This window comes from Siphateles boraxobius, unplaced genomic scaffold, assembly GCF_051911475.1.
Source record: "Siphateles boraxobius isolate OS27281-9 unplaced genomic scaffold, OSU_SipBor_1 66, whole genome shotgun sequence".
Taxonomy (NCBI): Eukaryota; Metazoa; Chordata; class Actinopteri; order Cypriniformes; family Leuciscidae; genus Siphateles; species Siphateles boraxobius.
Window position 1 is genome coordinate 16,798,588 of NW_027509193.1, and position 16,529 is coordinate 16,815,116.

At 42.4% G+C, this 16,529-nt stretch overlaps 2 protein-coding genes across 2 annotated transcripts; one reads left to right on the forward strand and one right to left on the reverse strand.

Annotated features, from left to right (window-relative positions):
• Nucleotides 1-495: 495 nt before the first annotated feature.
• LOC143722376 (uncharacterized) lies at nucleotides 496-10,297 on the forward strand. The gene is made up of 3 exons (XM_077213787.1): nucleotides 496-1,057; nucleotides 1,338-1,564; nucleotides 8,284-10,297. The coding sequence occupies exon 3, from the start codon at nucleotides 8,675-8,677 to the stop codon at nucleotides 10,295-10,297; it is 1,623 nt and encodes a 540-aa protein (XP_077069902.1). The 5' UTR covers nucleotides 496-1,057; nucleotides 1,338-1,564; nucleotides 8,284-8,674.
• A 3,834-nt stretch (nucleotides 10,298-14,131) lies between these two features.
• Nucleotides 14,132-16,158, reverse strand: LOC143721812 (uncharacterized). The gene is made up of 4 exons (XM_077212629.1): nucleotides 16,043-16,158; nucleotides 15,523-15,656; nucleotides 15,274-15,403; nucleotides 14,132-14,950 (listed from the first exon to the last, which is right to left on the reverse strand). Exons 2-4 carry the CDS (start codon nucleotides 15,623-15,625, stop codon nucleotides 14,749-14,751), a joined length of 435 nt encoding a protein of 144 aa, XP_077068744.1. The 5' UTR covers nucleotides 15,626-15,656; nucleotides 16,043-16,158; the 3' UTR covers nucleotides 14,132-14,748.
• Between the last annotated feature and the right edge of the window lie 371 nt (nucleotides 16,159-16,529).

Below are 16,529 nucleotides of genomic sequence, written 5' to 3' on the forward strand. Positions count from 1 at the left end.
CAAAATTTGTGTGAAGTTAGAAGGGTAAAAATGTTAAAACCGTCCCGTGAGGATGCCGCGAAATCAGCTGTGTGTTCACCATGGCAACAGTAACTACACTGCGCAGCAACACGGTTATTTTTTGTTAGGTAAAACATAACAAGAATACAGTAATGGATGTTACTGTATTCTTGCTTTGTTTCACTAGGGCTTTTTGCAGTTACTGTAGAAACGACTACCATTTTTCTCCAAAACAACACACATTTGAGATAAGATGTTTTGTCACATAACAAAGGATGCCTTGAATGTCATGAAAATGATAATAACTCATTTTTGACCAAAAATGCAGTTACTGCCTTTTTGCTTTGTAGGGCAGTATATCCATCTCTCCCTCCTTCCTTCTATATCTATCCCTCCCTCCATCTCTCCTCCCCTCCCTCCATCCCTCCTCCCTTCCCTCCATCATCCCTCCTCCCTCCCTCATACACTTGCTCTCTCTCTCACACACACACACACACTTCCTCAATCAATCACACCCTCTCACTCGCTCTCACACACGCTCTCGCTCTCCTTATTGTCATAGTTACCTTTGATGATAAAATTCGCAGACGACCGTTTCACTTTCCGACGCTCTGCGTGATTGTCAGGCATTTCTCCTTTTAAGAGAAATTCTTGAACTTTCACATAAAATGCAAAAGAATCCATGTTTTTTTCGCACATGCAGCACAGTACAGTACAAATTGTGACAGTAAACGGATCGAGTAGTGACAGTGACGATGTCGTAAAAACATTGATGATGACAGGAAGTGGCAGAAAAACTTCCTTCTCACACATGCGCAGTACAGATCGTGTTTCCGGTACGGATCGAGTAGCGACACTGGCGCCAGCGACATCGAGTCTGACCTTTCAACGTGATGACGTTGTTCCCGGCGCGTTGCAGATCAGCTCAATCCGAACAATTGTAGATAAAAAGTATATATATACATTTATTTTTATTTTTTTGGAAAATGACATCGTTTCGCGAAAAAAAAAGAAAGGAAAAGGAAAGAAAGACATGGATATCTTGGATGGCATTGGGGTGAGTAAATTATTAGGAAATTTTCATTTTGAGGTGAAATAATCCTTTAAGAACAAAATATTGTGTGTTGCTTGTGTAACTGTAACTGGCAACTCTAAAATGTATTTTACTCAGAATTAACTTCTTGTTTATAATGTTCTTGTAAAAAATATTGCTAAACACAATTCACTTTAATACAGCTTATAAAAACTATTTTGAATAAATCGAAGGCAACTGTTTTAATGGTCTGCACTGTCATATGATCAAAGACTACAAATCCTACATTTCTTTAATTCCTTAGGTTTCCAGTGTGAATCATCCCATCTTTTGAGCCTTGGCCCAAAACATGGGTCTTAAAGGAACATACCCCCAGACCATTACAGAAGGCCGCTTCTCAGATTAAATTATCATTATCAAGCTTTCAGATTCATAGTGTGCTAAGGAACCATACCTTCACGGAGACAGTTTAAAAACACAGCATTGCCTTTCGGCATCTCCTGGCATTTCTCCAAGATGTTTTCCAAAAGGGTATGTAATTTTTGAGAAAATTCAATGACAATAGCTCAGAAAAAAGCAAAACTTCCTGAGAACTCTTGCAATCTCCAAGCATTTACATTTACATTTAGTCATTTAGCAGACGCTTTTATCCAAAAGCGACTTACATCTGAGGACTAAAGCAAGCGAGTCATCGTGAAGAGGGAAGAGTGACGCAAGAAGTGCTCAAAATACAAAGTTCAGGCATTGCTCAGAGTAGCAAAAGCCAGACAAGGGAAGATTTAAAAGGGAAGGAAAGATTTAAAAGAGAAGAATTGTTTTTAATTTTCTTTAAAAAAAAATGTTTTATGTTAAGTACTCACGGAAGAGATGAGTTTTCAGTTGACTTTTGAATGCTGTCAGGGATTCTGCATTACGGACGAGGGTGGGGAGATCATTCCAACAGCATGGAACCGTGAATGAGAATGTTCTGGAGAGTGATTTAGTGCCTCGCTGTGATGGCACCATGAGCCGTTGCTCCTTGGCCGATCGTAGGCTTCTGGTAGGGATGTAGACTTGTAGTAGGGAGTGAAAGTAGGACGGAGCTGAGTCTGTGGTAGATCTGTAAGCAAGCGTCAAAGCTTTGAATTTGATGCGAGCAGCGAGTGCATCAATGCAGTGAGATGAACAGAGGAGTGACGTGAGCCCTTTTGGGCTCGTTGAAGACAAGGCGGGCTGCAGCATTCTGGATCATTTGTAGAGATTTAGTAACAGGTGATGGAAGTCCAGCTAGAAGAGCATTGCAGTAATCAAGCCTAGAAATAACCAGGGTCTGGACGAGAAGTTGTGTTGCATGCTCAGTTAGGAAAGGCCTGATCTTCCTGATGTTATACATTGCAAACCTGCCTGATCGAGCTGTCTTTGTAATGTGGTCTGTGAAGGTCAGCTGGTCATCAAATATTACTCCAAGATTTCTGACCGACCTTGATGGGGTGATTGAGGATGACCCTAGCTGGATAGTGAAGTCGTGCTGTAGAGACGGCTTGGCAGGGAGGACGAGAAGCTCAGTCTTTGCCAGGTTGAGCTGCAGGTGATTTTCCTTCATCCATGCTGAGATGTCCGCCAGACAGCTTGAGATACGGGCAGCTACTGTGGGATCATCTGGTTGAAATGAGAGGTAGAGCTGGGTGTCATCAGCATAGCAATGGTAAGAGAAACCATGTGCCTGTATGATGGGTCCCAATGATGTGGTGTAGATGGAGAAGAGGAGCGGTCCAAGAACTGAACCCTGAGGAACCCCTTTGTTTGGATGTGCTTTGGATACCTCGCCTCTCCATGCAACCCTGAAGGACCTACCTGTGAGATAGGACTCAAACCAGTGGAGGGAAGTTCATTTGATGCCCAGTGATGAGAGAGTGGACAGAAGGATCTGATGATTCACAGTGTCGAAGGCAGCAGAAAGATCCAGCAGAATGAGAACTGAAGATTTGGAAGCAGCTTTTGCGATCCGCAGGGTTTCTGTGACCGACAGTAGTGCATTCTCGGTTGAATGGCCTTTCTTGAAGCCAGATTGGTTGACATCTAGCTGGTTGTTCAGAGACAGGAAAGATGACACTTGGTTGAAAGCAACTCGTTCAAGTGTTTTCGCAATGAATGGTAGGAGAGAGACAGGTCTGTAATTCTCTAAAAGTGATGTGTCTAATGTTGTTTTTTTAAGCAGCGGAGTTACCCGAGCCTGCTTGAATGCTGTAGGGAAAATAACAGTGTGGAGGGATGAGTTGATGATGTGGGTGAGTGCTGGTAGAAGTGTGGGAGAGATGGCTTGTAGAAGGTGTGAGGGGATGGGGTCTAGAGGGCAGGTGGTAGGATGACTGGAGAGGAGAAGTTTAGATACTTCTTCCTCGGTTAGCGAAGAGAAGGTAAAGAGAAGGTTTCTGGTAGTGGGAGAGGATGGTTTGAGTTCCTGTGTGTGTGGGGTTGAGAACTGACTGCTGATAGAGGTTGTTTTGTTGGTGAAGAAGTTAGCAAAGTCATCAGCAGTTAAAGAGGATGTGGGTGATTGTGGAGGTGGACAGAGGAGAGATTTAAATGTCTTGAAAAGTGTTCGTGTGTTAGAGGCGCTGTTGATCTTGCTGTGGAAATATGAAGATTTTGCAGCGTGAACATGAGCAAAAAAGGAAGAGAGCAGAGATTGATACATACTCAGGTCAGACGTGTCTTTTGATTTGCGCCATTTCCTCTCCATTGCCCTGAGTTTGGTCCGGTGTTCACAAAGAACCTCAGATAACCAGGGGTTAGAGGGAGTAGCGCGTGCTGGCCTGGAGGAGAGAGGGCAGATATTGTCTAAAGAAGAAGTTAAAGTGTAGCATAAAGTATCTGTTGCGGTATTCACATCTAGAGATGAGAATTGTGAGGGTGAGGGAAGTGAAGATGACACAGCAGAGGAAAGATGGGAAGGAGAAAGTGAGCGCAGGTTACGTCTGAAAGTAACTGGTAGGGGAGTTGGTGGTGGAGCATGGGTAGTGAGTTGTAGATTGAAAGTAATGAGGAAATGATCTGAAACATGGAGAGGTATGTAGTTTGTCACAATCTGAATGGAGGACATATAGCAAAACTAAATGTGTGGTTCTGTTAAACATATGTGCTTATCTCTGTCTGTTTATGTCCATTTGAAATTAGAGAATCTACAGGTTTTTGGATCACATGATCTAATTCCCTGTCTCCATCTCGTTTTTATTTATTTATTTATTTTTATCAAAGCACATGACAGCAGGCTGAGCCTCCATCACGATCATGTCAAACAGTTATAATCTTTTGACAAGACGGCAAAGACGTTCTTGAAGTTGAGAGCTGTGAAAGAAGGGGACCACTTAATCTCCTTTCCATCTCCCTTTTATTCAATTAATCCCCGGCACAGCTGTTTGAGACACTGTAAGATTGTGTAATGTGTCCCATTCCACCCATGCCGTAATTGAAAATGATGATCTCTCTCAGTCAAGTGCAACAAGAACACTTCTTTAACTCAGCATTAATGTTCAGTGTGGTACTGTTTTTCGGCCACCTATTTAAATACTCCAAGATGAAAGTGATCATTTCACAATTATGAGAATTAACTTCCATTAATTCTGCTCTGACTTATTGTGATTGAATTTTTTGTCTAAACGTTGACAATAGAAATCTCTGCTTTATCCAATGTATTAGATGTAAAAATCCCTGCAACATTAAATGTCAACTATATTATGAATTGCACACATCTGTCACTATCAATTGTTTTGATTAAGCAAATTTAGAATTTTCTTTTACTCTCAACATGGGTTTTCTATGATACAATACATTTTTAATGCTACAATACATTTGTTTGAACTGTATAAATGAAATACTGTGTATAGGCTAATATTACTTTTTGGATTGTTTTTAGTGGTGGAGATTTTACTCACTTGTTCTTGTTACGCCAAATGATGGCGACAAGTGACTGTCTTTATGAGTGAGAATCTTCAGCCGACTTGTTAACCGACTGATTAATTCAGAAACTAAACAATTGACTGTGAGCGTCTTTATAAACGACTCATTGAATCAGTGACTCAACTGAATCTTTCAGAAAAAAATTAACTGAAAAATGATTCATTTTCAACTTTGTTTTGACTTCTTTAGGATCTGTTTTTGTTGGCGGAGCAAAAATAGACAAAGTAACTTACAGTATAATATTGTTTTTACAATATTGAAAAAAGTGGTACTTTAAAATTTTCTTGTAACTTTTATATCTGTTATTTCACTTGTATTTTGATCTATCATGTCTGTCTACCATACAATATTTTCTTTTCATATAAAAGCTGGTACTATTTAATGTCCCATTAAACATCTGTGCATTACATAAAAATCCTCTAATGCAATATTTGTTTGTCAGTTTTTTTGTTCTTGTTTTACTATAGCTAAGGATTTTACAGATCCTTTCAAATTAAATAACAATGAAATCCTGAGCTAGTGCATGTCAAATCCCATATGTTTTTGGACTTTATTATTTTTAGTAACATACAGTTATGTGGCCCAAAGTATATGGCATGACAGATCAGGCTTATAGAATTATCCTTCCCATTATTTTAGTGGTTCTAAGAAATATCTTACTTATCTTCTTAAGTTCAATGACAGGAAATAAAACCATATTTATGTTTTGCATTTATCTGTATTTCTACATTCAGGTTCAGCTATACGCTCTGCCAGTCTTTCAGTGAACAGTAAATGGACCATTCTTAGCTTCTGTATAGGGTCACAGTGAGTCCGCCTGGCAGAGATACAATAATGATGCACTACTCGATTAAATTCAAAATGCTCATAAACCAAGATGCCAGAGATGTTGAATGTTTGTCCAGGCATTTCTTTAAATAATCCCTTTTCCTCATTCAAATGGATGTTAAAATCAAATAATGCTCTTGAATTGGCCTTTTAGGTCAAGGTTATTGCAGTTTGTTGCTTTGGTGTTGAACCCGGAAATGAGTTAACATTTTTCTTGTGATTGTATCGTCTTGGCAGCGTCTACAGTTGTAAGACCTCCAATTTCTTTGGATTAACTTCTCAGTCTCCAAGAGCTTGTTAAATCTTTGGTCAAGATGTGCACTTTGATTGGAACTCAGTCAAGACTTAAAGTGCATGTGTCTGTCGCTGATTTTTACTGATGTGCCGTCTCTCATGGGGGTTGACTGTATGACCGTTACATAAAGATGTCCAAGAAAGGACCACACCACTTACAAGAAGATTTTCCAAGAACGGCATGTTGCTTCTCTTCATGAGGTAAACAGAGTGAAAAACTGTGCTGAATGGTTTGAAATACCTTATGGCAGGGATCTCCATCCTTTTTAGTCCTTGGTGGATAAAAAGATAGAGTAGGGACCACCTGTTACATATTGTATAAATCCTAGTTCAATAAAAATACTAGAACAATATTAATGTATTTACACACTTTATTTTGTGATGCTTACTTTGCAAAACTATTTTTACAGTCGTAAACGTGTACAATACATATTTATTTTGCCTAATGCAGAATATAATATGTGAATATAATATAAATGTGAGAAGCAAAGAACATTTAACTGAACTTTACCTTCTTAAAAATTCAATTGAGATCCAAAACTAATTGGTGGAATCCCTCTGTAAAAATTTTACTTGATTGAAATTCACATACAGTACTATGTTAAAATATTATTTAAATTTGGTATGAATTTATGATATCAAACGCATTGATTTCTCTACTTGATAGCTTGTACAAATCATAACTACATTGCTGTCATATATAATCCAATATGAATCTATTATGGATTTATGACAGTAATACCAAATGCCCTCAGAGTCAATCCCCAGAGATCTTTCAAGCATACATTGTAGTTCACTTAGCTTGCAGTAGGAGGTGCTTTTTTTTAAAAGTTCTATGTCTGGGCACTGGCCTTGAATTAAACTAGAGAGCTCAACAGAAAGTAATAAATGTGGAACTTTATCATTCCAGTGCAGTCACTGTCCTTCCAAACTTCTCAATATCACCATCTCAATTTTACAATTGCGCTCTGTAAATGATTGAGAAATCAATAAAAGATCACCCTTGTGGACATTTTCCCAGAACTATGAGACTGCAATGAAGTAAGTGGTCCATGACTCAAGGTTAAAGGCCTTCCAAGTGTACAAGCCATATCATTTATAAATGTTCAAAATGATCAAAATGTGGGGTATGAAAGTATGGTTATTTCCAGGGTAATTTGTCTTACATATCTTGTGTTTCATTGTTCTTTGCATCTCTGAGGAAAATTCACTAAAACATCTCTAATATAAAATGCTTTCTGATTATCTACAGTCAGACATTTTACTAGGCCATTCTTAAAGAGATAGTACTCTCAAAAATACCATTATTTACTCAACGTCATGTTGTTCCAAACCCATATGACTTGCTTTACTACATGCAACACCAATGGACTACTTTTATAGTGATTTGGGGCACATTTTGTCATTGTCCACAAACAACACATACAATCCACTTTTATTGTTTGGAAAAGAGCGTGAACATTCTTCCTAACATATTGATTCATTTTCTACAGAAAGACATCCCACAGAGTTGGAATGACATTCCAAGGAGGAGGAATAAATGACAGGATTTTTTTATTTATTTTTTATAAACTATGTCCAGATTTTTGTTAGTCTGTGTGCTACAGTAGTGTGGTACACCGCAAGATATGCTTTAATGTTGAGAAGCAACCAAGGAAGATACTTAATGAAGTCACACAAGACTTTCAATAACTTTCAAATTCCATTGCACCAGTGATGGATTACAGTCATGAAAATGAATTTACAGCTCAAGATACTTATGGGAATAAGAGATGATTATACAATGTAGGGCTGTGTAACCATTTTTCTGCCCTCCTTTGAGTGAGATGCTTCATAAATCTTCAAAGATGTAAGAGACTTCCTTCTGAGATTTATGATTTAGGATATGTCTTTGTCATCAAGTGTACAGCTATTTTAATATATTTTGGTGACGTTGTCCATTGGTGTTGTTCCCTTTGGACATATATAACGGACATAAAAGATGTGTTATAGTAACTATGGAATTACTTGGATTATTTGAGTTGTACATGACTTCATGCATGGCCACAGGGTCCTAACCACTTTTTAAGAAATACCCTGTGGCAAGGGGGGCGTGGTTCAGCGAAGTCTGTGACGGGAGAGAGGATCGGGAGACAGGTCCGGTGTAAGTGGGTTAAGTGTGAATGACAAACACCTGTTTCTTGTTTCAGTAATTGGCGTGGGGAGACGGATAAAAGCCATGAGGAAACAAGAGAGTGGGAGAGAGAGACCGGTAATGACTCGTGGGTGAACTGGACTGAGACGGAGAGAGTGAGAAAGGAGAACGCTGAGAGCGAGTGACTTTGAAACCTGAGTAGCGTCTGTTTTGTCCAGCGCGTGGTGCAAATTTTGATTTGAATAAAACACCCACAGTCACCTGAAGCTGACCCTGTCCTCTTCCTTCCCTTTATCTGAACATTTCATCCACTACACTGGTGCCGAAACCCGGGAAGGAAGGCGGAAGCCGCCGCCAGCATGCAGTCACTGCCACCATCGCCACTTGCGGACGTGGTTGCTTCCCTTGCGGTCCTCCACTAAGACAAACATCGGGCCCTTTTGGAGATGAGGACCAATCTGGAAGGGCGGTTCCAGTTCCTGATCCAAGGCCAACAAGAGGATTGCGAGAGGTTCCGGAGCTGGATGGACCGGGAGGTTCGGCCGGGTTCAACGCCGCCAACGGTCGAGCACCCCCACCTGCCCCTGAATAAAATGGGTCCGCAGGACGACGCTGAGGCATTCCTGGACCTCTTCGAGAGATCAGCGGAGGCAGGTGGGTGGCCAAGAGAGCAATGGCCGGTGCGCCTCATCCCTTTGCTGATCGGAGTGGCGCAAGCGGTGGCCCAACAGCTACCCGTCCAGAATCTCCTGGTTTTCGACGACCTGAAAAGAGCCATCTTACAGCGGGTCGGCCGGAGCCCAGAGCAACATCGCCCGCGGTTCCGTTCCCTGGATCTGTGCGAGAGTGGCCAGCCCTTCGTGTTGGCTCAACAGCTCCGGGACTCCTGCCGCAAGTGGCTGTTGGCTGAGGGAAGCGACGTCCGGGAGATCATCGACCGTGTGGTGCTGGAACAATTCATCAGGCGTTTGCCGCGGAAGACCGCGGTGTGGGTCCAGTGCCACCGACCGGCGTCGCTGGACTTGGCCATTCAGTTGGCGGAGCACCAGCTGGTGGCATGCTCCAGGGTCTGCGAAAGCCTTCCAACTGTCTCTCTCTCATCTTCTTTTTCTTCTCCTTCCCCCTCTCCTACCTCTTCCCCTCGACCTGTTCCCCTTCCCAGGTCCCATCCTCCCGGACCGATCCGTGGCCCTCCCCGGGGACGGGGGGGGGGGACTTCGCTGGATCCGGCAGGAGGCCTGAGACCCCAGCCGAGGGGCACGGGGTTCACTACCGCTGGGGCGGACCCGGTTTCCTTTCCTCCCCTCTCCCCACGCCAGACACTTACCCCACTTCCTCCCACTAGAGCGGTGGGGAGACCTGGGCCGGCCTGCTGGCGTTGCGGGGACCCGGACCATTTCATAGACAGGTGTCCGGTGATGGAAGTGGGGACAATGATCCGGGTCCCGGATGCCCACGATCAGGCTGGCCGGTACCAAATACCCGTGAGTATAAAGGGGGGTACCTATCAGGCTCTGGTGGATTCAGGATGTAACCAAACCTCGATCCACCAAAGCCTGATTCAACCTGAGGCATTGGATATGAGCCGTATGGTTCGGGTAAGGTGTGTGCACAGGGATGTGGTGAAGTATCCGCTCATGTCTGCTCTGATCAAATTTAGGGGGCAAAACCATAGTGTGGAGGTGGCAGTTTACCCGCACCTCAGGCATCCGCTGATTTTGGGAACTAATTGGCTGGCTTTTACGGAATTATTGGGGTTGTTGTGTGCGGATGTCTCTTGTGGAAAAGGGAAGCAGGAGAGGGGAGCGGTCGTGCGGTTGGGAGAGGCTGAACTGGGACCTCCGGGACTGGATCCAGGGGATCCGAGCGTAATTGGGAGACAGATTCTCCCAGAGCGTGATGATTTTCCCCTGGAACAGTCTCAGGATGAGTCGTTAAAACATGCTTTTGAACAGGTCCGTACCATCGACGGTCAGCCTCTCCAGCCCGCTCGACCGCTCACTTATCCATATTTTGCAATTCTGAAAGACCGGTTGTATAGAGTGATACAAGACACTCAAACAAAATAAACTACAACCCAGTTATTGGTACCAAAGAGCCGTCGGGAAATGCTTTTCCAGGTGGCTCATTCAAATCCTATGGCTGGACACTTAGGGCAAATAACAACACTTAACCGTCTCATGGCCCGATTCTTTTGGCCGGGCATTCACGAGAACGTGCATAGGTGGTGCGCGGCTTGTCGTGAATGTCAGCTGGTAAATCCGCCGGCCGTCCCAAAAGCGCCATTGCGCCCCCTGCCGTTGATCAGAATCAGAATTAGAATCAGAATCAATTTTATTGCCAAGTAGTGTTGTGCACATACAAGGAATTTGCTTTGGTAATAAGTTGTTACCAAGGCTGCTATAATCAGCGCCAACTTGAGAAAAATTCAGCATGACATGAGGAGAGGTGAGGAGAAAAAAAAAGGCAACCCCCAGACTATGCTCCTGTAAGGAGAACAGTCTGGGAACAGGAAAAAACACCTCAGCAACATTAGCACATAAACAGTACACTCTACAAACAAGACATTGCAACACGGTTGGGAGTGGGGGATGGAGGTATTCCAGCCCAGGCAAGCAGCATCCGGTCCTGCAGCCATTATGGCGCTGGTCACAGACCCGCCTGTCAGACTGGGGGTACGGAGCGGTGAAGGCGTGGGATGGGGTGTGGGGCAGGTGCATATCTGTGTATGTGTAAGTTCATGTGTGTGTAGGCCTGAAGAGAGTCGCTAAGCCAGCACCATAATCTAGGAGCCTCAGTCCGCAGGATTGTCGTAGCGATACACAGCAAGTTGCCATGGAGACAACCTTGATCATGTCCCAGGCAGAGTCAACAATTACCAGGTGTCTGAGGAGTCGGGGAAGGAACGCAAGAGCGGTTCACTGCAGTGCTCTTCCGGGAGAGTTGTTGTTCCAGCAGCGGCCTTGACCAAGGCCAGTGCTGGTAGGGGGGGTGCAGAAACAGATAAGATTGGGATTGTTTGGTCTTCGGGCGAGTAGCCGCATTCAATTTATACAGGCTATTCTCCTGGTCCATTTTGGTCTCTGAAACGATCCGTTTAATCATGACGGGCAGCCTTGCGGGGCTTTTTGACAGCTGTCACCGTCTGTTTAGTTCCTCGATAAACCAGGGCAATGCCTAATCCAATCAGCAGAAGACATGTTATCATGGTGCCGAATAGGTAGATATCTTCAATGTCCTCCACGGAAAGAGACACACGACCCGCCACCTCTCCCACGCGTCCATCGTGTAGCCAGCTGCGAACGTTCCGGCAGGGCAGTCAGGTTCCCCCGAACCCAAGCTTCTCGTCGAGAAGATGGTGTCAATTGCATTGAGAGACCAGTTGATCAAATCCATAATTTCTTGGTTTTGGAGAGCAGTGTAGTGAGAGTCTCTCAAAGTACAAGACAGTAGACGTGACGAGAGAACCAAAGCAGGAGAGGTAAGGGGAGGGAGAGGGAGAGAAAATGCGACCGCCTTCGTTGAGAGCCAAGAGGGATTGATCAAGGTCCCCTTCCAACGAATTGTGATGGACCTCATCGGGCCATTAGAACGGTCAGCACGGGGACATCGCTTTGCATTAGTCGTAGTGGACTATGCAACGCGATATCCTGAGGCAGTGGCACTCCGCAAAATCTCCGCTAAAAGTGTAGCGGATGCCCTGTTCCATCTAATCTCCCGAGTGGGGATCCCGAAAGAGATCCTCACTGATCAGGGCACGGCGTTTATGTCACGTAGCCTACGTTATGCAAACTTTACGAGTTATTGGGCATTAAATAGATTCGCACCAGCGTCTTTCACCCACAAACGGACGGCTTGGTGGAACGATTTAATCGCACATTAAAGACAATGATTCGTAAATTCGTTCACGAAGACGCCAAAAATTGGGATAAATGGTTAGAACCCCTATTGTTCGCTGTGCGCGAGGTCCCGCAAGCCTCCACGGGGTTTCCCCCCTTCAAGCTCCTTTATGGTCGTCAGCCCCGCGGGGTGCTAGACGTGCTGAAGAAGACATGGGAGGAGGGACCCTCGGAGAGTTGAAATGAAATTCAGTATGTCCTGGACCTGAGAACAAAACTCCACACTTTGGGGCGGCTCTCAATGGAGAATTTGTTACAGGCTCAGGACAGACAGACCCAGTTATACAATAGGGGAACGAAACTAAAAGAATTTTCACCGGGAGATAAAGTCCTTCTATCGCTTCCCAAGTCGAGTTCCAAATTACTCGCAAAGTGGCAAGGACCCTTTGAGGTCACACAGCGAGTCGGGGATCTCAATTATGAGGTTCTTCGAACGGATAGGAATGGGGCACGTCAAATTTACCACCTCAACCTCCTAAAAAAATGGAGCGAGGCGGAGTCAGGAATGCTGGCGACGGTGATTAGTGCGGAAGAGGATCTCGGACCAGAAGCGAATATCAAATCTCCATCTCTCGCACTGGCTCCAGGCGGAGATCATCTTTCGCCGTCCCAGCTTACTGTCGTTGCCAGGTTGCAAGCAGAATTTACATGTTCTCGTCCCTACCCGGTCGAACCAACCTCATTCAGCACCATATTGAGACCGAGCCGGGCGTGGTGGTGCGCAGCCGGCCATATTGATTACCCGAACACAAGAAAAAAGTGGTTCAGTCTGAATTAGAGGCGATGCTCGAGATGGGGGTAATAGAAGAATCCCACAGTTATTGGGCGAGCCCGATAGTTTTAGTACCTAAAACGGACGCCTCAGTTCAGCACCACACATTGGATTACCCGCAAAAGCCTGTAACTTACTCAAAATCAATTAGTCAAAATGCTTAGTCATGTTGTGAATAAAAAACTGCACTCTGTTAGTATTACCTGATGTAAACTATCGCAACAGTTTGAAGTTACTGTATTGAAATGTACAAAGCTGCACTTCTTCTGTATGCCATATATCCATTTCAAAAGTACAAATTTACACACTACTGTACGTGGGTTATTGATTGAAAGAGACTGGATAGGATTCACAGTGGTCTGACAAAAAAAACAAAAAACAATAAAATATTATTGTGATATAGAAATGGGGGCACAAAGGTGAAAATTCAACATTAGAAAGGCAAACACAGGAAAGACCCCTTAGGCAGAACTTTGCTTCTGCATGCAGCACTGTATATATGCTTGCCAATTGATGAAGGTTCATGAGATGCAACTTTGAGCTATTTCAGAGAACAGTTTTTTCATTGTTTAATCTACATTCTCTTCATTAGTGAAAGACAAGATTCACCTGCACAATTCATCAATTCATGGCACATTTACAAAAAGTCTAATAGAAAATATGCTTGACAGTTTATGACAACTAGATTAACCATTTAATGACTTATATGATAAACGTGCAACGACTAGATCTGTTGAGGGGTAAGGCACAGAGACCTATTTAATACATTTTGAGCAACATGGCATTAGCAACTGATAATGTAAGAAACCGCAGACAATTGTACATAATCAATTGCAAGAAACTGCTTTTATGATGTGCACAAGTGACTAGATGATGTGGAGGTTGAACAAGCAGTTTTGAGAATTTCATTTCAGATCTGAGAAATGCACCAAAGCGACTGAGATAAAACTGTAAGTCACTGGTTATAAAGTATGTTATAAACAGTGTCAAATAGGAAAATTTACCTTTTGTCTAATGCTGCCTGGTCTTAATTCATGCTTGAATGGATGGATGGATGCGGGATGGATGGATATATATATATATATACAGATAGATAGATAGATAGATAGATAGATAGATAGATAGATAGATAGATAGATAGATAGATAGATAGATAGATAGATAGATAGATAGATAGATAGATAGATAGATAGATGGAGTCAAAAGTTAGCTAACACACCGAAACTTAGGAGTAAATGCAACAGAGTGAATTTATTATAGCTTACATGAGATGGCAAATATGAGCCAAGAGATATTAAGCATCTAATTACCATGCTCATCCGATTATAAGCATGAATACACAATGGGAAAAACACAATTTATTTTGTTCCTGAAATGTTCTTAGCTTGTACATAATCAGTTTATACCTGAATGAGTCATTGATCATTTTGAGAACTGCAAATGCACATTTCACTTCACTGACAGTCATGCATATTTGAAAATACTCATAAAGACATTCAACTACAGATTAAAGTCAGTGAAATTTTGTACTGAAAAACAAATACATATATTTGTTTCTTTTTTATTAGGAGTAATCGAAGTATTCTAAAAATAAGTCCCGTGGTAACAGCTGTCCGTTATTTTTTGCAACGTTAATTATGAGCAGGCTGTCACATTTTAAATTGCTGCTTTCAGATAAACCACATGGAGGGACATTCAGTTCAGCATAGTGTTTATTACCTGTTTCCCAGCAACATACAGCAACAAGATGCCAAAAGAGTAAGAAGCTCAAAGAAAGACTGCGAAACGAATCTATGTGATAGTCGTTTGCTGTTAAGAGAGATCCAGCTCTACTCAAGCGCAGAGCTTTTTAGGAGACAACAGGCATCTTCTTAATGACCCGTCTGCGCACCGGGTTAGCAGGTGCTGCGCTCGCACTAGCCCTCTCTGTCTTTAGTTCATCAATAAAGGTTTCCAATGGTCCAAACTTCTCGGTCAGCTCACCAAGATGAGTTTTCAAGGCATTGAACTCCTTGTACAAGTCGTCTAGCGCCTCAGAGAGAGGTTGGATCCTGGGTAGAGTTAAAGAGAGAAAGAAATTTGAGAAGCAATAACACTATAGCACAGTCGCTGGTTGGAAAAGTACTTTGAGGAATATGAAGCTGACTAGTTTCCAAACCATAAGGAGCCAGGAAGTTCCCCATTAAGCACATAAAATATTTAGCTTCCAGTATAATGAAATGTTCAGCTCTAAAAAAGAACACAATCCACATTTTAACATAACTGCAGATACCAAAATAACAATGTTGTGTTCCTGCTGTTTTCTGTCTGTGGATAGAAAGAATGCCTGAATCTGAGAGTTTGATGTAACACATTAAACCTCATGAAAGTCTACCTTGAGTAGTCAGGCAGCAAGGACTGATGGTCGTTCTGCAGGAGTCCTTTAACTTGGTTCAGGATATCAAACCTCCAGTCATCAAGCACTTGAGTCAGATTTGCTACTCCTCGCATGCTTACTTTCTCAGCTGAGGAACCAAACAGCAATATAGTTTACATTTTTATCAGATGAAACAGCAGTAATACTGCTCATATATGTATAAATGAACCAGTATGTGTTTTATTAAACAAAAAGATATCCGCTCACAGCCGTCACGGTAGTTCCACTCCTCTTTTGCAATGCGTTTCCTCTGACCACAGACTACGAACACGGTCATGGTCAGGAACAACAGGCTCACTTTAAAAATCATCCTAGTTCTTGATGTTTCCTGCACAAGTAGCCTACAACCAAAAAAAGATTATGTGAAAGCAAATATCTTCCCCAGGAAAATGTCGAAATGACTGCCCAGGTCTTTTCCTCTACTCTACTAAGCAGATGATGTATGTTTACTGAGAGATAAATCAAGCCCTGTGCTAAACTCACCATTAATCTTAATCCTAAAAATAATATTGGTGCATAAACACTGTATTTGGTTTCAGGGCACAATCTGTGCCGACTTGATAGCTTTGCATGAAATTCTCTTCAAGCTACATTTGATAAAACAATGTGCATGTAAAAATAGAATAAAATACATTTAAAAAGTTTTAAATATGAATTTTTTAAACTGATATGAAGAGCCAAAACTCTGGAATTATATAATTGTGTAGGTCTAAATGCATATACTTACCAGTCAGAGAGTTTGGGAAGATGTGAGATATTTTCAAGTGTCCCTGCAGTTCTGTGTCTGGGTAGCTGCAAGAGTCTGTCCCAAGACTGAAAAACACTCCCCCCTTTTTTATAACATTCCCTCATCACACACATCTTTTCCAAACACTTGGCTTGTATGAACAAGCCACTATGGTTTGAATGTCAAAACTCTCCCTTGAGGTTCAAATACTTCTGTAAGGATTTGTTTGCTTATTTGTGACTTCTGTCCCTAATAAAGTTAGCATGCACTTTTAGAGTGTGTTCTGTAATTGCCATATGTGAAATAATACAAAAATAAATTTTGTATTGCACTTTTTTTTGCTCTTATTTATGTTTGTTTGCTGCTGTTTTGTAGCCTGGCATGTTATTGTTATTTTTTAGTAGAGATTTGTAAAGGGGGCCTCTTCCATTTTCTGTATGGAAATATAGTTTGAGAGTTTTTAGCAAAAATAAATTGTTAACACCTG

What these genes read in the sequence shown, in the direction of transcription:
- LOC143722376 (XM_077213787.1), top strand. Translation starts at nt 8,675, where the DNA reads ATGAGGACCAATCTGGAAGGGCGGTTCCAGTTCCTGATCCAAGGCCAA.
- LOC143721812 (XM_077212629.1), bottom strand. Translation starts at nt 15,625, where the DNA reads ATGATTTTTAAAGTGAGCCTGTTGTTCCTGACCATGACCGTGTTCGTA. An exon ending in GTGGAACTACCGTGACGGCT is followed by an intron (nt 15,404 to 15,522) that starts GTGAGCGGATAT and finishes TTGGTTCCTCAG; the next exon opens with CTGAGAAAGTAAGCATGCGA. An exon ending in TTGCTGCCTGACTACTCAAG is followed by an intron (nt 14,951 to 15,273) that starts GTAGACTTTCAT and finishes AACTCTACCCAG; the next exon opens with GATCCAACCTCTCTCTGAGG.